We start from the raw sequence: 27,443 nt of genomic DNA, 5'->3' as shown, positions 1-27,443 counted from the left end.
AAAACACTCGATTGTTGCTATTTCTGGTGTTTTCACTCTCTGTCCACCTCTGTGTGTGACAATCGAATAACAGAAAACTACAAAAGAACAAAATGACCATGTGAAAACTGCCTCTCTGACAAACTGCCTAATCGCAATGGTTCTTCAGAAACAGTGAAAACAGAAAATGGATTTTCAGTTCCTTTTTGGGCCTTCTTATTACCTTGACTGTCTGGTTAAAAAGGGGCCGAAGTATTGGTAACTGCGGAGGAGAAAACATCGGCGGCCAAACAAGCTTAGCTTAGCATCTCAACGTGACCGTTCCCTTTCAGGGATCTGAGAACTGTGCTCCTCGGCCCATACTCTCAGCGCAGGCTGTAGTCTGTTCATTATGTTATGCAAGGCTTTACAAGCGCGAGGAACTCCAGCTGTCAACACCCGTCTCCTGACACCCATAAAGCCCCGCGTTGTGGGGTCATTCCCTGTAATTGGTTTGGATAATGTTCCCACTATGGACCGGAACCTGCACTTTCAGCCATTTCGCTGCTGTTCCTCCGGTGTCACCTGTGTTTCGAATAACATTGTTTACACCTGCGCAAGCAGTCTGTATGACAGTGAGTGCTTCCCACTGCAAACATGTTTTGGTGCGCATGGCCCCCGAGTCATCGTGTCTCCGTGTGACGGTTGTCCAGCTCCCTCCCACGGCGAGACGAGGACTCCAAATGAGCCTGTTTTTAATTGGGAGATCATTAGCTTGAGTATTAGCCCTCTAATCTTTTTTTAAGCATTTTATAATAAGACGGAGACCGGCTTTGTATCCACTGAGAGCTTTCTGAAGCCGACAAGATTCAAGTCCTCTAAATGACCGTCTTTTGGTCTTTAGCGAGGATGTCTCCCTTTTATAATCAGACGCCAGTCCTCATCACTCCCCTGTCTCTCTGACACGAGCGGCGCCCCAATCTCTCCGACACCACCGGCCAATTAGACGGGTCGCGGAGAAGATGGAAGCGCCATTATCGCGCCATCGTCGAGCCAATTACCATCGGTGAGCGTCGGACGAAAAACAAAAAGAAGACAAAAAATGGGGAGGGATGCTCCTCCTCTCCTGCTCACGGAGAACAGAGGGAGAGTTGAGTGCTGGCAGCGGCGGCAGGACTGCTGATTGGTCGTCATTACGTTAATTGCGACTGTGATGTGCGGCGGAGGTGCGGGATTCTGTCCGGATGTACAACGTTAAGCTTTCTTCTGACCTTGAAATGGGCCTGTGGAAGCGATGGCGCTGGTTAAGTGAACGAGAGAGAGAGTGTGTGTGTGTGTGTGTGTGTGTGTGTGTGTGTAAATAGCTTGGCCTGTTTCCCTGCACTTTTACAATCTCCGCCAGGCCAATAGCTTACTTTCAAAAATCATCTGCTCTTCTTCAAAGTGCTCGAGGCGCCTTCTTACCTCATCAGACTCCAACGAACACGTGCATGTTTTTTTTTTTACGTAAGAATGTGTGCGCGTGTTTTTGCGCGTGATTTTTCCTCCCTGTCCGCTTCAGCGCACGGATGGCTGCACTGTCAGCAAGCCTTGCATTTGAATAAACACCATCTGAGTCGGCGGGTTGTGTATAAAATCTGTCAGGAAGCTGCCACCCGACGATCCCGGCGACTCTGACCTGTGTCCCCCCCCCCCCCCCCCCCCCCCCCGGGGGGACTGGCTGACGGGACACCGCGCTGACATGGTGTCTCTCCTGTCGATCCGCCGCGCCGATACGCCCCCTCCCCCCTTTTCCTCCCTCCCCGCTCTCGCAGCTCAAGACGGCACGCCGCTTTTTGCAAAGGATGCAATGAAAAGTGGAGAGGGCGATGGTAAAAACGCGAGCCTCGGAGACGTCTGCCACAAAGATCGATGGTTCCCTGGAAATTTTGTTGTCGTCTTGTCAGCGCTATAACTTCCCCCCCGCTAAATAATGGAGTTCTGTAGGCTGAAGATGTCGCGTCTTTTTCTACAAGTTTACTCTCACACACTGGTGCTTTCAGGAGTGTGTCTCGCTATCTGATCGCTGTAAATCAGAGAGTCACGCGGATGAACAAAGCTGAGGCCGTGCGTCTCCAGCTGATGTGCGACAAACAAATACAAATAACTGGGATTTAATACAAAAACTGAAAGTGGCTTCACTGATCAACGCAATCTCAGACAAACGTTTCAGCATTTGCTTGATTTAAACTCGATTTAAACGCGATTTGTTGCTCTCTGCACGGAAAAATAAATAAACGGCTGCCATCTTTTCCCTCCCACCTGTCGTCCAAACTGATTGGCCAGTTCAGCAATTCTTGTGTGTTCTCGGTCTACAGCTCGCTACACCAGCTCGTAAGCTACTGCTAATTATATTACGCGACAATCACACCCCCTGACTCGCTGCTCTCTTCGCGGAGAATGCAAAAGTAACTGCCGCCTGTCACCGCTGCCTCGCGAGCTCGTCACACCTGTTTGTAAAAATTGATTTTGTTCGCATGCGGAGAATGGCTTCTGTGTGTGGCTAAAATTATCTCAGGTGCCATGACTGAAGGTTTCACTGTCATATTTCACCAATTATGACAGCCCCTCTTAACAAGGTAGCGTTACCGTCGCTGCGTGAGACTTAACTACAGGATGACAACACACCTACACGCAAGGTGTTCCTAAACAAAAACTAATTGGCCCTTGCATTGCAGGCAAACAAAGACTTAATTAGTTATTAAATTGCATGAGTTATGAAAAAGAAATGTGATTTATTTCATTTAGAAATGTGTAAATGAACCTTGGACTCCCCGATGCTACTACGCAAACAAGCATCGCGCTTTCATATAGAAAAAACGTTAAGGTGGCTTTTGTTCACACGACTTGCTATGGTGTAGTCGTGTGTACTGCTGCGATGGAGCATTGCGCCGCATCCAGCCCGCCAAACCCTGCACGCCTCCCACTGAGCGCTGTGCTATAATTACAAAATGTTGTCCTCGCTCCGGTATCAACTTTCTGCTTTCGCTCAGAGCGGGAGAACATATTGATTCGAATCATTCGACGTAATTTGTGTACGTTTTCTCATGCTGTGGTATTGTCAACACGCCAGCCCTGATCTTTCCCCCCCAAAAAAAACCTTGGAGGACCAAAGATTTGGCTGTAATTTACTATCCAGATTCATGAGCGCACACTCAGAGGGGAGACCAAGAATAAACTCAATGATCAGATCCCTCCATCCCCCTCCTTCTTTTCAAGATCAATGGAAGAGGAGGTTGTGGTTTTTGAGTATTACTGGCAGTAACTCACAGTACAAAGCGTTTTGCTTGTGCCCTCGCTTGGATTGGATTTAAGTCCTCTTTGAATTGCTGCCTACTGTGCATCTCTAAAATTGTTCAGTAATTCAAATGGTGTCCTGTCCATCGGACGCTTCTTTTTTCCACAGACACAACAGTGTGACTTAGAACATATCCCATTCATAATCAGAAACCAGTAATTAGATCATTAGCCATAATGTGGTAACCATCCAAGATAGACTCACCACAAACTATGACATTGTGAAACAATGGTATATGTAGAAAACCTATACTGCAGCCAGCCATGTTTCGGCTTTACTTTTAGGGAGCTGACATGTCGTCCATACTTATATACCATTTGTGGTTTCGACTAAAACCACAAAGTCTTTCATGAGCATTTGACACAAATGCTGCTACGATTTGCAGCTCTAATTAGCAAACAATGTCACATTTTCAGTCATTCCGTCATATCAGGACGCTTTTGTTTGAGTCACTATAACTCTTAAAGAGTGAATCTTAACTGCCTTCTTGTTCGCTATCAGTTGATGGACTCAGGAATCAGCTCCAGTGATTGTGTATCTAATGCTGCACTAAGTACCTTGGTTTTGTCGTACAGGGCGTGGTTGTCCAGAAGCATCCCTCGCTTCGTTCGAGCGAACCTCCTAAGGTCTCTCTCAAACTGCTGTGGAAGAAAAGAATCAATGGTCTGAAACCAAATATCTATTTCATTTATCTGTTTTTTTATGGCACTGAAAGGAAATAGGGTCGCCTGAATGTATTTTTTCTTCCTGATAGACAAAGAAGGTATTTTCATATCAGACATTTTTACATAACTTTGTACACTTGCCTTTGTATTGACTTTTTCATATCTTTAAAATCTCTTTGAAGGTGGTTCTGTTGTCTAAAATGTATGTCTCCATAGAGCCAGACAGACTGAAGACTACCTGGACCTTGACCTTGTTCTATTACATGGCAGTGGCGCACGCAACACATGATCGATCATAAAAGACAGCAACTTCTACATTTTTCCTGCTTTTTTTTTACCCAATGGATTCCACCTGCAGCTGCTGCTCACTGTCATTCGGCCTGTACTGTGTAAACCCCTCATACCCTGGAGCCGGTCCAGCCCAGGAGAGCGAAGGCGTAATGATCCATAGGTGGCGACACCAGGTCCACGCGCACTGCCCTCCAGCTCCTGGTGTCCCCCTCGGCGCTGTGGAGACCTCCTTCCACTAGCCGGCTCTCCAGCCGCAGGATCAGGAAGCACTTCGCAAAGTGGTCCATGGCCTCAAACCTGTGATTGGGAAGCTTCGCCACATCGAAGGTGGAGGCCTGGTAGTCACAGTACAGCAGAATGCCCTGGTGAGGGGAGACAATTTAAGTATTTTAGCATGGAAATTGGAGATTGTTTTCTTTATAAAATGCTTGCTTCTACTGTATCAGAGGTCACCAATAGGCGGACCGCGGTCCGGAACCGGACCCAGATGCCGTTGTATCTGGAGCGCTTCTATTTTAACCGACGCAGCTTTTTCAGCCTTTACGGCACTTGTTCAGCGGTGCAGGAAACACACTGATCAACGCGGTGTAAATCACATCACGTGATGCAGCTCAGCCAATCAAATGTGGGTATTCTGACAAGTTTCCTGACTCGAGTGAGATGTAGACACACGGGGGAGAGACGAGGAAAGAGAACAAAGAGTAGGAGAATTACGTGAGTCAGAGAAGCTGTTTCACATGACGTTCTCCAAAAAGGGAAAAGTGGTCAGAGAGACCAGAGAGACCAGAGTCTTTAACCAATAATAGACAGACTCTTATAGCTTCATTCTTCCCACTGACAGTTTAAAACCAGTATGTCTCAAATTTTCAGAGACCGTGATGATTATTAAAAGCGGTAATGTGAAGTGCCACTACGAGACAAAGCACAACTCTTTTGAGCAAACGTACCCACACACATCTGAAATGAAGACACAGAAAATACAACTCAGAGCCCAATATGATCAGAATCCTAACACATTAATTCACTGACTAATGACGTTAACAGAGATAATAGAGCTGAAACAAGAGGTTTAATAACCACAGAGAAAGTCCATACACACTAATTTCTCTTGTTAGAAGATGGGAAAAATATAACATTGTGTCTTTTTTGATTGACATCACTTCACACCTGAATGAACTGAATTTAAAGCTGCAGGACAATTCAGTGAAATACATTTTTCTAAAATGAAGTACTTTATTTTAAGATGAACATTTTTCAAAAGCTTTCTGTTATGTCAGTTATTTTGTAATCCAGTCCTTAATTTACTTGAGATGAGAAGAACATTTATTTATGTATTTCTTTGTATTATTTATAATCCATCCAGTTGAATTTGAAAACTGAAAACAATAATTGTTAAAATATAATTGATGTGTACTTTCTGTATTTGATTTGACAGTTGTTGACTACACAGAGACGTTGTTACTACTAGGCTTCTTGAATATATATATACTGTATATATATACAGTATATATAGCACTAACTAGCGCAAGGTAGATATTTTTGTAATGTTCCGGACCTTTGCCCAAGGAGATTTTCTCAATCTGGACCTTTAGGAATTTAAATTGAATTTGAATTATATATATATATATATATATATATATATATATCAGCCTCTCTGTTTGCCCGACACATCAGTCCATAAATTAATCTTGACAACCATCAATACCACTATTATTTGTAATACTCAGCGTAAATATAAACAGAAAATTAAGTCAAAGTCTCGCAATTATGGGAAGGCCCTTCTGAATGGGTCTTGGCGAGCGACTTTAAAGAGGCCGGTCTCTCGATCTCTCTCTCTCTCCAGCACCCCGGGGGGGACCCTGACAGCAAAAACTCGGCCACCTTTCATCTTTAGCCCAGACTTCAGAAGCAGCCAAGAGGAGCCCGACTGTATCTGAGGATCAGAAGCTCGTAGAAGGTAAAACGCCCCCACGTTAAATCTGTAAGCGAGGCGTTGAGCAGCCTCATCAATTCCAAAAGACAACATCATTCGGAGTGACGTTGTCTCTTAGGCCTGAACAGAAAGCATGGAGGATTTTTACCAGACCTGAGTTGCGCCTCGATAGCGTTGCGGTAATCAGCATGAGAGGATTGCCAGACTGACTGGCAGGAATTTAATGTTTAAATTTGTATTTTAAAAAGACGCGATTACTGGAATACCGCTTAAACTTGGATCAAAAAGCGCAATTACAGTAAAATGTTTCAATTAATGGGTGGATGTTATAGTATTTGTTAGGCAGACTTGTCAAATTCACTTCTGTGCAGGCAATTAAAACAGCTTCTCTATTGTCACAGATAAGCTGCAGGAAGTCTGATGGAATTAATATATTTAAGTAAGAAGTTGTTACCGGAAGAATTGGCTGAATATCGTCAGTGTGGAAGTGATTGCTATTCTGGCAGGCAAGGACGATTGTCCCGCTGTCTGACCTAGAATTGAACCATTAAACACACCAAAGCCAGTCTTTCTTTTATTTGACAGGTTGGATGAGAGCACAGCCACGGAGGGAAATCAGCTCCTTATTTGGAGACAGGTAAAAAACCTTGGGACCATTTGTGACCTAATGTTGTATTCAAAGAGCACCTCCCTGTTTCTGGATTCATCTGAAGATCATTTAACACTAATAGTTTCAGTGCTGTGGTCCTTAAAGGAGCCCGACTGCCATTCTCACAAAATGTTTTTTTTTTTTGCTTTCCATGAGCACTGCAACTTTCTTTAGAACCAGGAACTTCAAATTCTTAGAGATAGGGGCCTGGAGGTGTTGAAAATGGCCTGAGTCGAGGTTATGTTTCTTTAAGGAGAGACATTCCAGGCAATAACAGTTTTTTATCCACTGGTTCATTTTGAGATGTCTTCTTTCAGACTAGTGGAAAGCAAATGTCCAAAATACACATTCAGGCGTTTGTTTTACTTCTTTGTCTATTTGCAACAGTAGATTTCTCCTAAATTCACCAAACGTTAGCGTTAGATAATGCCTCCTTTGCCTATTTAAACATACTATTTCTGAAAAAAAATCTTTTTTTTTTACAAAATTGGATATTTGCCATCTTAAAACACTGACTGGAGGAATTTTCCTGGGGATGATGTAGTGGACTGGTGGATGGTCTGATCCAAAATCTAAAATTCACTATCCAGGAAAGTAAAAGTGAAGAGCAAGGTCCTGGGTGTACAGCAGAGAATGCCATCTGCATACCTAAAGCAACAGATTCACCCATTCCTACACTGATGGCAGAGGCTGCCGTACAAAGTGCCACCTGCTCATCACATTCTGATCGTTCAGATACCGATGGCACAGCAATTTGGGCTCCAAGGACACTTCGACTGGAGGAGCCAGGGATCGAACCTTGATCTTCCGATTAGTGCACGACCCAGCCATCCTATACTCTGAATTTCAGATTCCGCCCTGTAAAAACAAGTTCAGTGTTGTTTATGCCGCTGATGATGGCGATTATGGTTGATCATAATCCCTGTGTATTTGTATTTATATGGTCATACTCAGCAGCTCTTTATTTTATCTGTCATTACATTTTTTTACACACTTTGGAAAAGTCGGACATCAGTGTTGTTGGACTTCTATTCCACGTCACGACATCTCCCCTCCCTCTACTGTACTGTATGGCTATGTTATCTCTATGTAGTGTAATATGTCTTGATGTAAAACCAATAGCCCTCCTGGGGTACAAATATAGTCGAAGTCGCTATGACGATCAGCTAAGAATCCCGCCTACATTGAGGGCGTACTATATGCAGTGGATAACAAAATGGAGAAACTGCGATGTTCCTAATGTTGAAATCAAAAACAGCCTCTTTGAAATGTTTAGCAAATCACGTTGATACTGAATACAAGAGTAAAATCTGCTTGGTGATCAAATCAAGAGCCATATCAACTTGATTAGTAACATTTAGCGTAAAAAAAGAACTGTAACTTTTGAATTTGGCTGTGGACAGAGGAAGCCATGTGGATGTGGATGCCAGTAAAAGGACATGGACCGCTGTGCGAACATCTGCTCAGACTTGTCATCGGTCTAATTTGAGCTGGGAGTGGTGGGGGGGATGGCTGAGCATCCAATAGAGAGATGAGCCTTCAGTCAGCCATAGTAGATGGCTGAAGCCCATTCCCTGGTAAATGGTTCCACTCCTCCGATAATGGAAATCTCTGCCAAGTGAGATGTCAGCGTGTTGGAGAAGAGAAGGAGAGAGGGTCACTGATGAGAAACAAAGCCCTGAGTGTAGAAAAGAGTGAAATGGAGTGAGTCCGAGGGAGTTCGAGAATAGAGCGATCAACCTGCGAGAGACAAAGTGAGAAATAGGTGGACGAGGAGATAGCGGGGAAAGACAGAAAAGGAGAGAGAGAGAGAGAGAGAGAGAGAGAGAGAGAGAGAGGGGAAAGAAAGAAAGACAAGAGAGTCTGTGAATTGATTTCCTTCGAGGCTCGGTCCGGCTGATTGGGCCTCCTCCCTGGATGCAGCAGCGTTAAGGCGATTAAGATCACAAATTGTCAATTTAATTCCAGCGCCCAGACGTAATTGTTGGGATGCTACTCTCCTCTCGCTGACCATAAATCGGACGCACTCTCCTTAAAGAGCAATAATTGGGGGTGCGAGCGCGGCGAGCGGCGAGCCCTGCCCGTACGGCAGATGACTTGAGGTTAATCACAAAGCATTAAACACCTAGTCAGCATGCCCCAGAGGGAGCTGGGAAAAGGAGGTAGTGAGAAATTCGATGGTGGCACTCGGGAAACAGATCTCAAAGAAAATCGCCTCCTCGCTCCTCCACCTCCTATCATCTTTAGGGATGGACTCGTTCGTTGCGGGAAAAAAAGGAAATTCTTGACGTCTGCTCCGCCTCTGCAATTACCGATAACCACTCACCTTCCAATAACGGGCGGGGAGATGGCTTCTTAAAGTTCCCTTTACGTCCGGTAATAGCCTCGCTATTGGCGGCGACAATTCCCACTCAGATAATGAGGCCAGGAAGACGGCATAAAAAGCACTCGAACACTGACTAATCTTAAATTAAAATCCCCGCGAGCCACACTTGAGACAAGTTGTGGGAGAAGGTCCGCGAGCACGAGGCCGCAAAATGTAGGTCACGTCTCGATTCTGACGGCACACATCTCCGTCCCCTCCTTGTGTTCCTCTGAGCCTCCGATCCTTCTGATGCCTTTAGAGAAAAGCACTAATGAGTTATGGTGACAGTTGCACAAGACCGCTAAGCACCTGAAAGCAGACGCCCTTTGTTCCACAAGCTTTGCGGCCCTCCTTCCTACACGCGCGTACACACACGCACACACACACGCACGCACGCACGCACACACACACACACACACACACACACACAGGCACGCTGCAGTGGTGCTGCTTTTTTCTCTGAGACACACACACACACACACACACACACATGCAAAAATCCACCATGAAAACAGGATGTCATGAAGTTCCCCGTCTCAGCATCGCCGGGGGCTGTTTAGCCCTATAGTGCTCTGTAATCATCTCCCACGCAGCAGGTAATGTCAGCAAGCATCTGAGAGTAAGCTTATTCCAGCAGAACTGTTTACAGAGAGAATTACAGAGGAGGACAGCGGGAAGATAATCTTTCCCCCAAAAGCTTTGCCTCTGAGCGCTGGGGGAAAAAAAAGAAGAAAAGAGTCAAGTGAACATGACTTTTGAAATTGTGATTAAAAAAAAAAGAAGCTTTCTTTTCGATTATTTACTTTGTATTTGACCTGGAGTGATCAGTGGTCGCGGCCTCCTGCGTCTGCGCAGAGGACAGGCGAGACGTTTTCAGGGACGCGAGGGGCCTCCGATCTCATCTCGCAATCTCTCTGACTCACCCGGAGAGAGAGAGAAAGAGAGAGAGAGAGAGAGAGAGAGAGAGAGAGAGAGAGAGAGAGAGAGAGAGAGAGAGAGAGAGAGAGAGAGAGAGAGAGAGAGACTTCAAAAAACCCTGCCTCCGAGTCGAAGATTAGCGCGCGTTAGCCCCGGGCCGTTTGAACTGCGCTTCCGCTTTGATTCCGCAGCTCCGGCAGGAATGAAAGAGACTGATTGCTGAAATTAAAGCGCAGCGGGTCCGTGCGTGTGTCAAAAGTGGCCGCTGCTTCTCGGATGTTATTCAAATCGGAGTGCGTCTGCGTCGCTCGATTCAACTGGAAGGGGGGGGGGGGGGGGGGAGTCTCCGCTCCGTGACTGCGTGGACTCGGTCCGGACGCATAACAGTGAGGCCCGGGGCTGAATGGCATCATAATGGCGGCGACGGGGCGCGCGAGGGCCCCATCCTTCAGAGAGCGGCACTTATACAGTATTTAGAGACAGCGGTGATAGATGGACGGAGGATGAAACATGGCTCTGTCCCGCTCTCTGTCGCAATTACCAGGGCCAAGCTGAATCTCATCCGTCTGCGACAGAAGCTCGGTGGCTGACCTTGCCTCTGCCCCCGAGTTATGTTTTCAGAATATCAGCAGGAGGAGGAGGAAGGGGGGGGGGGAGAAAAAAAATGATGAACCCGTTTTACAAGGACGTTTCTAGATAGATGTATTTTTAACTCCCTGCAGGCTGGGGGGGGGCTGAAGAGACTGCCTGTGATATTAGGCCTGAGTGAAGACACGTGGGCTCCACCCCAGGGGGCTTGATTGCAGATGACAAGGTTACGCGACTTAGAGTCAACCTCTAGCGACCGCCAGTTAATCATTGTCTCTTGTGTCCTTGTCCCCGCAGACCCGCCCCTCTCCCCCGTCTGCACCCATGCACTCCATCCAGCCTGCGGGGAAGAGAAAGCTTCCGGTCGTATCTTGAAGCCTTTTTTCGGAAAACACCTGCCACGCCCCGCCTCCCGTCCATCCTACCTCCTCCGTGTCCCCCGCACACACCCGCCCTCATCCCCGCTCAGTGAACGTCGAGCGGCCGCGAGAGACGAGAGCAGCCCGGCGACTGGCCGCACGGCGAGTGGGCAGTAATTATAGTCAGGGATGGACCGTGGAAGGAGCGGAGGTGTCGACGAATGGAGGGATTTATTTTTAAATCCGGTTGATGACAACAACAAAAAAGAAAGAAAAGAAGCTGAGACTAGACAGCGCGGTCCTGCTCTTCATCAAACACTTGTCTCCTCTCATGAGCATTTATCTGAGCTACGCCTTTATCTGAAGGCGAAAACTGTTGACAAATCCTCTCCCCTTGTTTTATTTTTTATTTTTATTTTCAGAACGTCACGCACTGTACACTCTTTGTAAGGGATGTCGCCCCTAATTCATTCGCGTTGGCCCGTGGAGATCCAGTTGTGCTGTAACATTTTGTTTCGCCACGATCAGTGGAAAGACATCAACTGTCTGTGTGACAATAATAGGGACTTTACATATACAGACATTTCAGCAGCTCTATTTTATGTGGTTATCTTAAATGATTGGTTTTAGATTTTAAACCAAACATATAACTATATCTTAATGCGATGTGCACAATGAGCTCCTAACCGCGCAGGGATCCACTCGAAGCGTGACGACACTGTGATAATGGCGAATAAAAGCCACGGTTCTTGTTCTGCGAAAGTTGCATTTTCCAAGTCCTGTCTTGATGTTTCAGTGTTTTTCAGTTGACCGTACGACTGAACAGCTTCTGTTTGAATCTTTACAGCTTCCAAAGACGCCAATGAGCCGCATTGGTGGGAACGTGCTGCTTCGGGTACCGGCGAGAGACGATCCAGAAAGGTCCAGTTAAGAGTTACAGAGGAATGAGGCTGAAGGTTTGCTAGATGTCAAAACACTGCAGAGTGGTTTATAACACTCTGAGACAGGATTATACAACTGCTGATTTTACAATGAAGTAACCATGGTGAGAGGTTGCTGGTTTTTTTTTTTTTTTATAGAGTATAATCGCTCCGCTCAGGTTCAAGCTTCATGGACAGTGTATAGAGCAGGAACGCGTCAATGTCACCTCACTGTCCTGTGGACGCTTTGTGTCTGTGAAACAGCGCAGGTTTGTGTCGATGCAGTTTCAGAAAACCAATCGTAATGATGAGTTAAACCATCAATACAGAAATACAGCAGAAGAGCCTTTTGTACGCCTCGGCCGACCAAACACGTTGCCGTTCACATCCATTATTTGATCCTGTTAGACTCTTGGCTCCTTTGGATAGTTTCCTCAAAGCTGTTACGGGTTAAATAAGATGTGATGAACATGTGTATCGAATGGTAGTGTGAATCTACTTCAGCTTCACGACAGAATCAGAACCACTGCTTTCAATTCTGCTGATCTTCAAGGAATCTCAAACGGCGCGGTCATTATGGATGAAAAACAACCACGAACATGTTCTATTTCAATCCAAAAATGTAATTCTTTACTTCTGATTCATGCTTGCCAGTTACCTAACTGCACATCCAATCGATGCTTGTATAACTGAACTTCTGCTTTTTCCTCCTCCTGCACACAACTTTCGTTTAAATGCAAACGGCGCCGACATTGAAATTTCCGTTCTCGTCTCATCTTGCAGAGACGAGAAAGCTGGACGAGGTGAAATGCGGTGGGCGTTAAAAATGAATATGCTTGACTCCTGTTTGCACAATTGTGATTAAGACCTCGTTTTAGTGTAATTAGGTAAATGTGTTTACATGCGCTGAGTTTTAATCGGACACTTCTGGAGCGTGCTGATATTTGTCACATTACTGCGATATTAGCAGCAAATAACTGTCATAATTTTGAGTGCAGCCAATAATTAAACCATTACGAGCAAATAAGCATAAGCTGCCTTTAACATTGTCGACCACTCTGTGTGTGTGTGTGTGTGTGTGTGTAGCTCAGACGTTTTGTCACTGCTCTCGCTTTCCCTCTGCTTTAATCAGACGCCATCTGTCCGTCTCTCCTCCACATCCATCCTCTCCTTTTCTATTCTTCTTTCTTCACTGAGGGATCCTTGCTCCATTAAGGGGCCTCAAGAGTGCCGCTGGTCCTTAAAAAGTCCCGCTAAAAGTGACTTGCTAAATTGTACCGTTTCTCTTTTACCCGATTCACTCACCTTTCCCCAATCTCCTTCCATTAAAGGCAACTGAATCCAAAACTCAGACCACTTTTCTCTCTAACTTTCATAGAGAGGCTGCTGTAGGTCTCAAAGGACGGGTTCTGAATGATGGAAAAGTGACCAACTCCATTCGATGCCTTATTATCGGAACATACCGAAACAGAGATCTGTCCTTAAAAAGTGGGAATCAAATGAAAGATGGCTTCTTCTTTTTTTAACGCTTTGGATCACATCGCTGGTCATATTGTGCACCTACTTTAAAATATTTGCAAAAAAAAGTAATTAATAGGATATTTATATCAAAATCCAATCATCTTCTCTTCTTGTAAAACACAATATGACAGGTGCTTGCAAGAGCTTGTACCAACCAATTTCAACCAATAAGATCATGACATCCACCCATCAATCAATCTGCAACTTTTTAGCCACAAGGGAGGTGTGTGTGGACAGTCCTCCTGTAGCACCATATCATGCTGCATTCTAAGCCCGCCCACTCTGTAGCACTCCAATCAAATGTGAAGGATTTGCTTTAAATCCCTCCTGTAACTGTACACCGCTCAAATAATCAATTTTTCCATTGGATTTTGGATTATTGTAGAAAATAAGATCTGGTGCAAACAAACGTTTATGACACAGCAAGATCATTTTCACAAATGAACATGATTTCAGATTTTTGAAGCGTGAATGCAATCGGCAGAAATGCAAAGCTAACGCTAGGCTAAACAAACCACATCACGGTTGCATGAGCACCACAACGCGACTGTAGAGGCGGACTAGTTGCCTTGATGGCGTTAAGTAGTCTCATTTAGCCACTTGTTAGCAACCGCCTTTTTTAAGTCGCGTAAAAGCTTCAAAGTTCACGAGAGGGGTAATTACTGATATAGTTTTTTATTGTAGAACAAAAAAGTTAAAATCTTGTAAGTTTGTGTGAACCACATACCTTATTTCAGGTTTCTAACCAAAAACACATTCACATTTTTAGCTTCCGTAATGTGTAAATCGGTTGCTGGGAAACATTAGCGTCATCCAATCAAAAGCGACCTTCAAAAGGAAGTTAGTGTAGCATCACACTGTTCTAGCAGTGTGCAAGAAAAAATATGTTATGGAGCAGTTTATTAAACTTTGTAAATGTACATTGAAAAGATGTGTGTCAGAGTTAGTGGTATTCATGTGGTGTAGAATCTATATCTGATTATGAACCTAAACTTTGCTACGTAGCGTTTTGTAATTTCAGGTGTAATGTGTTGTTTTAGTGAAATGTATGTAAAAAACTTCCCACTTCACATTACTGTTGAACATACTGACTGTCCTGCATATTACCTACTTTACTCTTCAATTCAAACGGGTCACATATTAGCAAGCTAGCGTTAGCTCTGGCAGCTACATCCCCCTAATGAAGTGCTCTGTTCATTCTACAATATTGTCCTTCTTTTTACCTTATCCTGTAATAAATCTATACAGCAGTTTTCAGTAATTCATTGCTTTGGATTTAAACCAGTAGTGCCTACCAATTCGATTTTATTATTTTCATTCTATTAATTTCATTCACAAAGGTTGATCAACCTTATTACTTTCCTTAATTGCAAAAAAAAAAGAAAGGAAACAACATACTTACTTGGTTTTTCAGTCCATCAATAATTTTGGGTAGCAGACTCTCCTCCATCCCCAGAGCAGGTGTGGTCACGATTAAGTCTACATCATGACCAAACTCCTTCCCCCTGGAGATAAAGACATAGCGCCGTTACTCATTCACTGTGTGCAGGAGATAATGAAAGAAATGATCTTTTAGTCACAGCCCTTACCTGATGAAGAGGGAAGGTGGCAGGCGGAGCTATTAAAAGCACAGGCCATGCTAATGGCATTTTTTTTTACACTATTCCAACAAGTAATTCGTCTTAAGTGTTAAGTGTATAAGCCCATTTTTTTTTGTTGCCTCAGCTGTCAGAGCTTTAACTTTTATGAGAATCATCATCTTCTGCTTGAATCAGTGTCATAAAACAGACCCATATGGAGCCTGGCTGCGCTCACACAATGCATTTACTCCGTCAGCACAACCAGACCGTAGTGAAGTGATTATTAAGTGATCTGGCAGGAACAGATACAAAGAAAAGCTCAGCAGAGAACCCCCACATGTGCATAAGATCGTACACAAACGGCATATCAAAGCTTCTGTCTGAAATCAACGTACGGAATCAGTGAGATAGTTTTCACTAGTGTTATTCAGGAGAGTGGTGCAGCTTGACATGATTGATGTCTAACTATTTCAGCAGCCCGTTCACTCACAGTGGATCGATTTAAGCTGGTTTATGGTATCAGGGTTGAGGTTTGCTGATCTCTTTTGAACTCATGTTGTGACTTCTTAGAGGACAACACTATCAGAGTTTACGAGGCAGAGGGAAATGTAAACCTCGGACATTTGGTTATGATAATGTTATTCTGAAAGTCAAATAAGTATGTTTAGCCACAGTCATGTCAGGATTATAAGATCTGGAGGTGGTCTGTTGATCTGTGCTACCGTGTAGCACTCTCATACTGTGGTGTAACTGTACAGCTAAGCTAGCATGTGCTTCTTTGTGCTGTTGTACAGTCCACCTGTATTCAACCTCCTCTGCTGGAGGTAGAAACTGCTCCACAAAAGAACTCTTGAACTCATTGTTTAAACAGGCAATGCAAAATGACAGAAAAACAACTCAATGAAAGCTTTCCTTTCAAGTTAATAACTGTATTTTGCCTTGTAACATGAGCAGACAGCCACAAAATAGAACCACAGGGTTAACTTAACGTGGTCTTTCTCTAGGTTGAATGTTTAACGTGGATGGTTAAGTGACCCAACCATTATAATCATGGTAAAGCACGTGCCATATGTTATGTGTCATGTATGGCCATGTGCACCAGATGTGTAACGTTACGCATAATAATAAGGGAGGGAATGACATTCAGCTCGTCAGACATTGTCATTAATGTTAATAAGCCAAAAGAATCAAAATAAGTTAAAGCTCATTCACAAATGTCCAGTATGAGTCGAGTCTCAAGTCTTTTCAATAGTTTCAAGTCACTGTGTGTGCGACTTCAAGTGCAACTCGAGTCCAAGTTGCAACCTTGAGTCCCCATCTCTGTCTCAAGAAGAGTTCATGGTTAGAGTTGAAGCTTCTTGAGTCGGAGTGCAGACCTGCTGGAAGCTTGCTGCTAGCTGCCCTAATAACTTTTCTTTTCTTGATCTCCTTACGTACCAAAACCAGTGGTGGCTAGTTAGCTAGCCTGCTAATTCCGCCATGCTTTCGTGCTACACTGGTTACAGAAAATGAGCCAGCCATCCGTCTCCGAAGCTGACGTTTGTTGTCACCATGACAACTAAAGACGAGCGTCATTTTCTTTTGTTCTCATGTCCGCTCTACTTCTTCTAATGACAGGTCTTTAAACGTTTCCTTCACATGGGACATCACTTGTCCTTGAAAGCATATTAATACTTCTATAAGATGGCGCCGTGCCAAAGGCAGCCTGTTGCTGCAGCTCCCTGTGTGTTTTAATTCTAGTCTTTTTTCACTCTTTCCCCTCTTTTTGTTTTTTCTTTTTCCTTAACGTTTGGTTTTCACGGTCAGACAACGGATCGTAACTTTTTCTGAACTTTTTCCATGGCTTTTCTGTTACTTTTCTTCCCCTTCGTAACGGAGAGCCACACACAATGAGTGGGGCCATTGTTTACTCCCGCGACCAGCTGATCGCCCTGAGTGAGCCGCGGCTGGTGAGGCACTGACACTACATAAGTCAGATTTACAAATATAAGAACCCATTAGAGTAACTTAAATCACCATTTAATTGGCAGCTTGCACATTGACTACTGGTTGCTTTTCATATTTCATATCAGCATTCTTTACACACACATAGGTAAAGTACATATTTGATTCCACCGGGAGCGTGTGCGCCGCGATCGAGAGACAGCGAGATCCTCCTTGTGGCACTGGCACTGGTATTTCAATAAAGTAAAAGTTGAACCTGGTTACTCACAGGCATACCGTTTTAAAGCCAGCTACATAGATTTAACTTATTCGGACCTTTACTGAGTTACATTTCCCATCCAATTTCAATGGGTGCTGTTTATATTCAGGTGTTTACGATCTACGTGTTAGAAAAGTTTTTACTCCAGTTAATTGGAATCTACTGTGATGATAAAACAGATGTATGGCAGCTGACCTATCGTAACAACAATGGGTGTTCTCAGGAAATGTGGCTCAGCTCGGCAGCTTATTGACGGGTGCCGAACAAGTGTCGCTCGCTTGCCACAGTTGTGGCACCTGACTGACGCCTGACTGACGCTTGCCGCTCAAGTGCCACTGACTAGCTACTGCGGTGCCAGTGCCACAAGGAGGATCTCGGCCTTGCACCCGCGATCTGCCCCACCGCGTTTCAGAAGCGGAGCGCTCGCGGGCGCCACCCTCAAAAATCGTGAGATTTCACGATAATTTGTGTAACAACCACGAATGTATAAAGAGAACAACAAATACATAAAATGTTACTTTACCTGTCCAACGTTGAATTGCTGTTGATTTGGTCATATTTCCTTCTTTGAGACAGTTTTAAACTTGGATATAGAATATCTTACATTTTTGTGGTCAAAGCAAAATATAAGAAGAAGAAGAAAAGTGTAGAAGAAGAGCAACGACAGAACAAGCATAAACCCGACCCGTGGGCTCTCACACGCCCTCTTCTTTGAGACAGAGGTACTGTTTGCCTCCCCTCTGTGCTTTTTCACTGCGGTTTCTGACATATAGTAAAGGTGTCTACAAATATTACAGTGGTGACAAACAATGAGAAAGCAAAAGGCACGCGCTCAACCCAGTTTGTGAGGGATTGCGCAATCTGAGGTGAGACACAGCTCGTCGCTGCTGATTGGAATGTGCTGTGTGGACCACATGGGGAGGACATAAACAACATGACGGACTGTATCACAAGATACATAAAATTCTGTGAACACACTACCATTCCATCCCGGACTGTACACTGCTTCCCTAACAACAAGCCATGGATCACCAGTGACCTGAAAGCTCTTCTTAATAAGAAGAAATCAGCTTTCAGGTCTGGGGACAGGGACGAGTTAAGGAGAGTCCAGCGTGACCTGAAGGTGAAGATCAGGGAGTGCAAGGACTGAAGACCTGCGCCATCCAGCTGTCTGATATCCTACAACACCTATACAACCTGAGCCTGAAGCAGGAGGAAGTCCCGGTGCTGTGGAAGACGTCGTGCCTGGTTCCTGTACCAAAAAAGCCGACACCATCTGGCCTCAATGACTACCGACCAGTTGCCCTCACATCCCATGTGATGAAGGTGCTGGAGAGGCTGGTCTTGGCCCACCTCCGACCGCAGGTGAAATCATCACTGGACCCTCTGCAATTTGCATACCAGCCTCGTGTGGGAGTGGACGACGCCATCATCTACCTGCTGCAACGAGCTCAGTCGCACCTGGACGGAGCCGGTGGCTCTGTGAGAATCAATTTCTTTGATTTCTCCAGTGCATTTAACACCATCCAACCAGTGCTACTGAGTGAGAAGCTGCGGGAGGTGGGGGTTAACGCATCCACCGTCTCCTGGATCACTGACTACCTCACAGGCAGACCACAGTTTGTCCGACTGGGCCGTGTGCTGTCTGATACGGTGGTCAGTGATACTGGATACTGGAGCCCCACAGGGAACTGTTCTGTCTCCCTTCCTGTTCACCTTATACACCACTGACTTCCAATACAACACGGGGCCATGCCATCTGCAGAAGTCCTCTGATGACTCTGCAGTGGTCGGGTGTATAGGGGACGGATGGGAGGAGGAGTACAGGGCAGTAGTGGATGACTTTGTGGAGTGGGCCGGTAGAAATCACCTGCTTCTGAACGTGGCCAAGACCAGAGAGATGGTGGTCGACTTCAGGAGGAAGACGACGGCTCCACAACCGCTGAGAGTTCTGGGAGAGGATGTGGACATGGTGGAGGAGGACAAGTACCTGTGTGTCTCCATCGACAACAGACTGAACTGGAAGGCCAACATCAACGCTGTGTACATGAAGGGGATGAGTCGACTCTTTTTCTTGAGGAAAATGTTCTACCAGTCTGTTGTGGCCAGTGCACTGTACTTCGCCGTAGTCTGCTGGGGGAGCAGCATTGGAGCCGGAGACACCAACAGACTTAACAAACTGGTTAAGAAGGCCGGATCCATCATTGGCTGTAAACAAGACTATCTGGAACAGGTGGTGGAGAGGAGGACACTGAAGAAATTAGTATCCATATTGGATAACCCGGATCACCCTCTCCACCACCTACTGCAGGGACAGCGGAGCACTTTCTCCAACAGACTGATCCAGCTCCGCTGTCACAAGGACAGGTACAGGAGAACATTCCTGCCTACCGCAATCAGACTGTATAATAAATCACCTCGGGCCAAATCATTCGCTGTCGGTTAAATCTTTGCACTACTGTTTATTTAGTTGATTTAATATTATTCTATTATACCATTGTATTGTATATAGTGTGCATTCTTTATCTAATATCTTTACTCTGTTATTATAATTGTATATATTGTGTATTGACATGTGCATTTTTTATATTATGTTAAGATTTTTACCCTGTTATTTTTACCTGTTCTTACCTGTAACCTATTGCTGCTTGCAACAAAATAATTTCCCCTCGCGGGATCAATAAAGTTACTATCTATCTATCTATATTTGTGCTTTGGAGGTCTTTAGAGAGAAGCTGATTTGTTGTGCTATTACTGAAGCCAACTCCAACTCCACTTGCTGTTTATAGATTTCTCCTTCTTGCGAAACATCCGTCCTGCTCCGCTCAGTTCACCAGATTGGTCCATGCCGTACCGGATTTGCGACTGTGGTCACCCTCCAGTCATCACAATTACAAAAACAGTTGGCAACAAGCTCACGTTGCAGCTTTTTCGACCGTCGAGACGGTGAAAATGCGAGTGCACGATGAAGGCTGTGAACTGCTCAAGTTTGCCAGGCATCATTTTAAACTGATCATTAGTCACACACACTCACAAACCTTTTGATAAACAAAAGGCATAATCATAAAGATGTGCACACCAACGCGCCGGAATGACAAGGAACGTTGGTGCACGGCAATGTGGCTGCATAGAAGCCTCAGCTCCGAGCGCGGCTCCGTGTTTGATCTCCCTTGCCGCCTCTAACAGATGAGTGACGGCAGCGAGAGCGAGGGACACTAAAAGAGGCCGCGGATGGCGTGTGGGAAAGCTTCTAAAGGTCACCGCGGCTAATTCAGGGAGCGAGGAAGTATTAGAAAACAGCCATTAGAGCTCCACAAGGCATGATAATGTTAATGGTTAGCGTTAGTGGCAGAGAGCCCCCCCCCCCCCCATTCCTGGCATTGACAGGATGAGTGGCTGGCTTACAGGTTTACTCAGCAGATCCCGCTTCAGCCGTTTAATTTGCACTGTGACCGTGTGTAATCCATTCATTTTCTAAAATAATGTAGGACGTGGGAGTGCTCACTTGTGTTTCAGTGGTATTTATGTCGGCCTTTATGTGAAAAGTTGACACTTCCTTAATGAGTTGACTGCCAGGACACAGCTATTTGAGACTGCATCACAGATTTCCATCTGCTGACGGAGCGACTTTCCTCCGAACCCTCCAACACTTAATTGGCAAGGCTGAGATTCCACAACACTTCCAGCTTGCGCAGCGCGCTCAAGTTGTTAAGTGAAACCTCACCGCTAGCCTCTGCTGTGCTGGCAAAACTCACTCGAGTGCACTGCATAAATGTGTGCCGTGAATAGCAAAAAAAGAATCCCAAATTGGAGAGATCATTAGCATAAATTGAGTTTACTTCCAATCATAGCTTAAAAACAAGCTGATTTTTATATCGAGGCATGGGAAACATGGGAATTGGGGTTTATTTGAGGGGAAGACGCCGTGGCATTGCACTCCTCGGCTCCTTCCTGTTCGCACCGGAGCATTAGTATATGTCTGAGCAGATTCAACCGCAGTCAGCTGAAAACTAGACACGTTCTCTCCGGCAGAGCGGGTGTTTTTCTTCTTCCCTGCCTCTAATGGTGCACCTTCAGAACACTGTTTTTATATAGCATGAGGGCATCCACTCCTGCTCAGCGGGAGATGTGGCTGGGAAGGTTGGGCTGAAAATATTACCTTTGATGGTGCTGTTAGCACACTGTGCACAGTAACACCGCCCAGTGTTCCTTTAAATTAAGTGCAACAAAAGAGCAGAGCACTTGAATTTAGCCAGTCTACTATTTTATTGCGTGAGGGGAAATGCTAAATTATTAATTCCTTCAGCACAAAGCCCATAAAATATACATAGTTATATACAAATTTGTGTGGACGACACGACGACATGTATAAATAATAGAGATGTGCGAAGTGTTGCTGCTGCTGGAAATTTCACAGGATGCATTTATTTGCGGTGAGGAGGGTTGAGCGGCAGTCAAAAGTGGCTGGTCAGGGAAATGACACAAGTTTTTTAAAAATTCATATTTCCCCTCTTACCTGTAGTGCTATTTATCAATCTAGATTGTTTTGGTGTGAGTTGCCAAGTGTTGGAGGTATCGGCCGTAAAGATGTCTGCCTTCTTTCTGATATAATAAAAAAATACATTTGAAAAACTCTACAGCTATTTGTCTTTACAGAAATCATTACCCGGTTCCTCGAGATAATCCACAAACCTTGCTGTGAGCAGTTTCATGGAGGAACTATTTTCTTTCAACCAAACTACACTTGCCATCCGTGTTGCGTCCACCAGTAGATGCGCTTTCTTTTTGCGCTAATTCAGTGTGGTTCGGTAGAAAAAAAAAAGTTCCTACTTATCTTGAGTAACCGGGCCATGATCTCTGGCAAGAGATCATGACCTTTGAGCACCACAACCCGAGTGTCATATAGTCCCATTACATTGGAGAGAAGGCAGATATCTCCTTGGCCGATATCTCCAAAACTAGGCAGCTCGCACTAAAACAATCTAGATTGACAAATAGCACTATGTATACGGAGAGAAGTATGCACTTTGATTTTGGGATGAACTGTCCTTTTAACATTCTTGCTAACACAGAAAAACGAGGTGATAAGCAGGAAGACATGTCATAAAAACAAGAAAAAGCACAAAGTGCAAAGCCAACGTGGGGTATACCTCACAATCGGACAGCTCAATTTGCTCTTTCCCCCTCCAAGCTGATAATAGAGTTGTTTATAAAAATCATGACGCCCTGAACTAAACTGATAAGGGTTATTTATCTCGGTTGTTGTTCGAGGGAAACAATGCAGCGGAACTCAGCCCCTGTTTGAGGATGTGAGAGCAGACACCATTGGACCCCTCATCAGTGTCACTTTGAGTCGTATTCCAGACAATCTGATGTTAAATAAGATCCACTGCGGGGACTTGCTGGCTTCACGCCGAAATAAACACACACATTCCGCTGACACCGTGTGAGCCTTTCACACGCGGTGGCGGCAGAAGCTGCATTTCCGAGCTTAATCTATTTTTAATCCTCCCCCCCAACAAAACCGCTTTAAGACTTGTCACCCGCCTTCCACAGCTGTCCTTTCAATAAGGCTAATGTCAGCGGCGTCAACAAATCCCCGCCACGCTGTGTCCCTCTGAAGTGGATGACAGCTTGAGTTTACTGGAGCACGGCGCTTATTTCGTGGAACTTTTCGGGAGCCGAGCTATTTTCTTTGTGTACGTTATCCAGAGATGAAAGATGTACCGGAGCCGTGTGCGTCTCTTTAAAGAGGTATATGGTGTGTGTGTGTGTGTGTGTGTGTGTACTCCATCTTTTGACAAGGGCTATCGGCTGGAAAGATGAAGCTAATAAGAGACTCTACATCACGCTGGAAATTAGAGGTAATTAAATCGAGCTTTGACAGGACTTTAGAAGGGAACATTTTCAAATATGTCACGCAGGAGAGAATTAGTGGGTTATTAGTGGTGCTGCTGGCATCTTAGAGAGCATATGAACTATTTTGGCATAATAGGCCTTATAGCGCCTCCCGCTGAGTTTAAGCCATGTCTGGAGATTCTGCTTTTCGGTGAGATAAAGGTAAATTACTTTCTTACCGACCAATAATGTACAAGTCATCTTTCTTCAATTATAGCTCCGCGTGATTCCAATTAGATCTCACGTAATTCTCCCCAAGCCTGCACCAAGTATGAGATGATGTAAACTCATCTCCCTAAGTTTGAAGCCATAAAAGCTCCCTTACAGGCCCCTTTACACTTCGCAGCAGACTCCTGGCCCATAAATCCTGCGCCGTTCCTCCTCCTTCATTCTTGATGTTAACTATGCATGATGCTCTAATCGCTTTCCCCATCTCTTTTACCACATCATCCCCTTGAGGAGCAGTTATTTACATAATCAGATATCATTTCAGCTGTCATTTATTGTTTTGGAGATTGGAGATATTGGATGTTTTTTTTGTTTTGTTTGTGCAGATTGATATTATGTTTGCTTAAGAAAGCTGTGGACCTATAACCACCGAGACAAATCAAATACACACCCCGGTCCAGGTGTTAAAGCAAGTAACTTCTGAGAAGACACAATATTCCTCTTAGAAATTAAAATGCATAGGCAGTAAAACGCACCTTCATTAGATTCAGGGGTTTCACTTCTACCCACCTACTTGGTCTTGAATGACCAGTAGCATGTAGTAGCTATAAAGTTGGCTAGAGGTAAACTTAAGGTAAATATTGCTGCATAATGCACATTATTGAGACGGCTTGCTGGTTTTATGGTTGTGTCCCAAACAGTGCTGGACAGTAATTCACTATCAGTCAAGTTTACTGTTTCTTGTATTCTAACTGCACAACACAGTATCGTATAAAGGTCAGCATAGGCTGTCGGTACAAAACTAAATTACTATGTAGGACACAGTAGGGCTGGGCGATATACCGGTTTTAATTTCCCGGATGATATGAATTTTTCATATACCGTCATACCGGTATAGCCGAAACAACTGCTGTCACTCTTCAACAGGAAGCAAAATATATTGTTCGCCGCGAAGAGTGTTACAGTTGGAGCTACTTATGTAGTGAGAGGGACCCCTAAATTATAGTTATAACTTTATAACACAACAATTAATAACCTACAACTAACGCTCTTTAACAGGGCAACACCACGGCACACAACAGTTTGTGATACATAAACAATTTGTAACACTAATAATTGTACATTTATAAAATTTCACCACCGAACAGCATGCTGGGTACAGCTCGCTAGCTAGCCCGTTAGCACAACAGTCTGCTAACAGCTGGGACAGGCTCCGTCGCGTTACTTAAAGAACAGAAAAGAGCGATGCAGGAGGAACAAAGAGAGACCGGAGATACACCAATAGAGTCTGTGCCCAAGAGAGGAGCTGTGTCTGCTGTTTAGAAGTGTTTTGGTTTTGCGAGTTTGGAGCCACTGTTGATGCCGCTGGTGGTAACACAAGCAACTTACATCACCTCAGCAGAAAACGTGAGTTATTTTCATGTGTGTAATAGATGCAATCTGAAATTTACACCTTTTTTTTTGCTTTTTGGGGTATTTTGGTTAGACACATATGCAACGCTGATTAGAGTGTAGTATGTGTGGTATTTGTTATAAATGTGCGTTGGTACATAGAGGGTGATAAGAAGCTGTACATGGAGGGTCTTAGGACCCAGGGGAATGTAGGTGAAGGAAGCAGGAAGAGACAGAAGACACGCCACACAAACAGCTGTTCACCGCTCGCTGCCCGCAGGTTCTTGTGTTAAAAATGTCCGCTTAATAATTAAACGCTCGATAAAATCATTTTCGGCGTTAATTAGTTAATGCGTTAACGCAAAAAAATATATATATACATTTTTGGTCATACCGCCCAGCCCTAGGACACAGCTTTAAAGACTCATCTCCACTGCTGTTACAATAGCTTAGCATTTTAGCTTGAAGCGTTGCTAAGCGTTACTTTGTCTCACTTCAGTCAGTCTATGATAATTTCGTGCCAAACTTTGCCAAACAGGAATATGTTAGAATGCAGCAAATGGAGAAAAAGAAGGGAATTTCACAAGATGTTTAGAGAAACGTTATGTGTGTAGCGGGCACTATTAAAGACCATCAGCTAAGCTGCGGCAGCTCTGTCACCCCTGTTGAGAGGCAAGCGCCTGTCCTCACTGCCAGACTGCTTTTGAATTATTTACCCGCACACGCCACTGGTTACGGCTGGATTTTTACAACACCACGGAGCAGAGTGCTCCGCGCTTACTCAGGCACATAAAAAAAGAAAAAAGAAAAGAGCAACACAAAGAGGCGGCGGCGGACGGAGGCTCCGGCTGTGAGCGAATAGTTGCACTCAGTAGGTAGCTTTGCAAGAGCATTCACCGTGCACTCTGAGATTGGCAATGTAATGCATTTCAGCATCTTAATGTAAATGCAATACCATGTCGGGGACTGTCTGTTGTTTTGGGTATTTTTACGAGCAAAGAGATGGCGACCGTGTGCTGTGTTGACACGTCATCTCAATTGATCTACTGATTCATATCAACTGCCGGATGCACTGAAGCGCCGGCAGCTCTGATGCTTCTAAACCACACACTGTGACTGTGTGACAGTAGTTAGTCATAAGGAGGAGGACTAATATCCATTCCCATCAACAGTGGAAAACAAGAATAAATGCAGGACAGGAAGTGCTGTTCCGTACCAACAGAGCGAGAGAGTTGTGTACCTGCGAAAGCCACCTGTCAGTGCGAGTACGGCGGACGGTGTGATCGCACAGGCAGCTCCGTCGATAATGTTCCTCAGGGACCGGGCCTCTGCTTTACTGACAGCCCTGGATATGTCTCCATAATGCAGAAAACCTGTGGGGACGAGACCACGTGGTTATTAGTCTGGGAGCCAGCCATCAATCATAGCCATTTGCGCCGGAGAAGTGGCGAGTCAGGGTGAATTAAAAGTAAAGTAAAATGTGATGCGTTCTGCTGGCTGATGGAGGGCGACTTCGCGGTGCACGCCTACTGCAGACACAAGAGGATTACAGCCAGTGTAGATACTGAGCTGAAATTATGATTGATGGATTATTGGGTGTCTTGTTGATTTCATGCATCTCACTTTGTACTTTCTCTTTTTTTTCCTGCGCTACATAAAAACCTTACATTTTCTATTTCTTCCCTTGGAACAGACGAAGCTCCAACGCCAATAAATTCCAAAATCCTTAATGATATTTCTATCTCCACCGCAATACAATATAATAAAACAATTCATGTTCCCACTCTTTTAAGATTTACAGAACATAGTGGAGGGATCAGGGTTCAAACACATTTCCCTCGCCAAAAACGGACATTATTTCTCAGCACGGAGCAGAGACTGCAGCGTTCCGAATGATGGATTATGACCGGTTTGATGAAGATGTCTGTCGGCCTAATACATCATCGGATGGAGTTTCTAACTGAATGGGAACCTGTGAGCAGCGTAATTTAATGTTGTGAATTACCGCCTCATGCCGTGCTACAGTAAATGTATCCAGCAACATCCTGAGCAGCAGCAGAGGACGCAGACAAATGAAAAGCTGCTTTTCCCTTGAGACATTTAACCACGTACGTTAAACGCTCCGTGGAATTTCTGTCACCGACAACAATTGAGGCTGATGCTGTCTACATGACTGGATGCTGCTGCATTACCATCACCTCAGACAATAACCACTGCAGATACGCTCTAAACTATAACTTCTTGTGCTGCACCTCCTTCAGTGGTGGCATGGCTCATAAGGATGGCAATGTCGTTCGGTCCACCGCTTTGGTCCAGACTTAAATATCTCAACACCTACTTGATGGATTGCCATATAATTTCTGTTTTCAGACTTTCATGGTTCCCAGAGGATTATCTCTACTGACCTTTCCTCTATGAGGTGAACATTTGTGGTTCATTGAGTGGTCTCAACAACTATTGGATGGATGCAGATTTTTAGTCTCTCTAAACTTGCGAACTATCGCTGTCATCAGGGTAAAATACTGCGTAGTGTTAACACATTGGTTTATGACCAAATACCTTCACTATGATATCATCATCACCTAATTAGCAAATGTCAGCCAACATGCTAACCTAAGGTGGTAACCGTGGTAAGCAGTGATGAACACGCTGACGAACACGATGATGCTGATGAACTACAGGGAGGTCATTAGGCCAC

General features: G+C 44.7%; 1 protein-coding gene across 1 annotated transcript in view; it reads right to left on the bottom strand.

Annotated features, from left to right (window-relative positions):
• The window catches only part of dntt (deoxynucleotidyltransferase, terminal), an 81,593-nt gene that overhangs the window by 25,240 nt on the left and 28,910 nt on the right, over positions 1-27,443 (bottom strand). Inside the window, exons 7-10 of the mRNA XM_068718163.1 lie at positions 25,986-26,118; positions 14,907-15,009; positions 4,365-4,613; positions 3,853-3,936 (exon numbers count right to left, since the gene is read on the bottom strand). Of these exons, the coding sequence (XP_068574264.1) occupies positions 3,853-3,936; positions 4,365-4,613; positions 14,907-15,009; positions 25,986-26,118 (569 nt within the window). The remainder of the gene's footprint in view (positions 1-3,852; positions 3,937-4,364; positions 4,614-14,906; positions 15,010-25,985; positions 26,119-27,443) is intronic.

This window comes from Cebidichthys violaceus, unplaced genomic scaffold (genome assembly GCF_023349555.1).
Source record: "Cebidichthys violaceus isolate CVI_PGR_0920_01 unplaced genomic scaffold, fCebVio1.0.p SCAF_10, whole genome shotgun sequence".
Classification (NCBI taxonomy): Eukaryota; Metazoa; Chordata; class Actinopteri; order Perciformes; family Stichaeidae; genus Cebidichthys; species Cebidichthys violaceus.
This window is presented reverse-complemented; position numbering and strand designations above follow the sequence as displayed.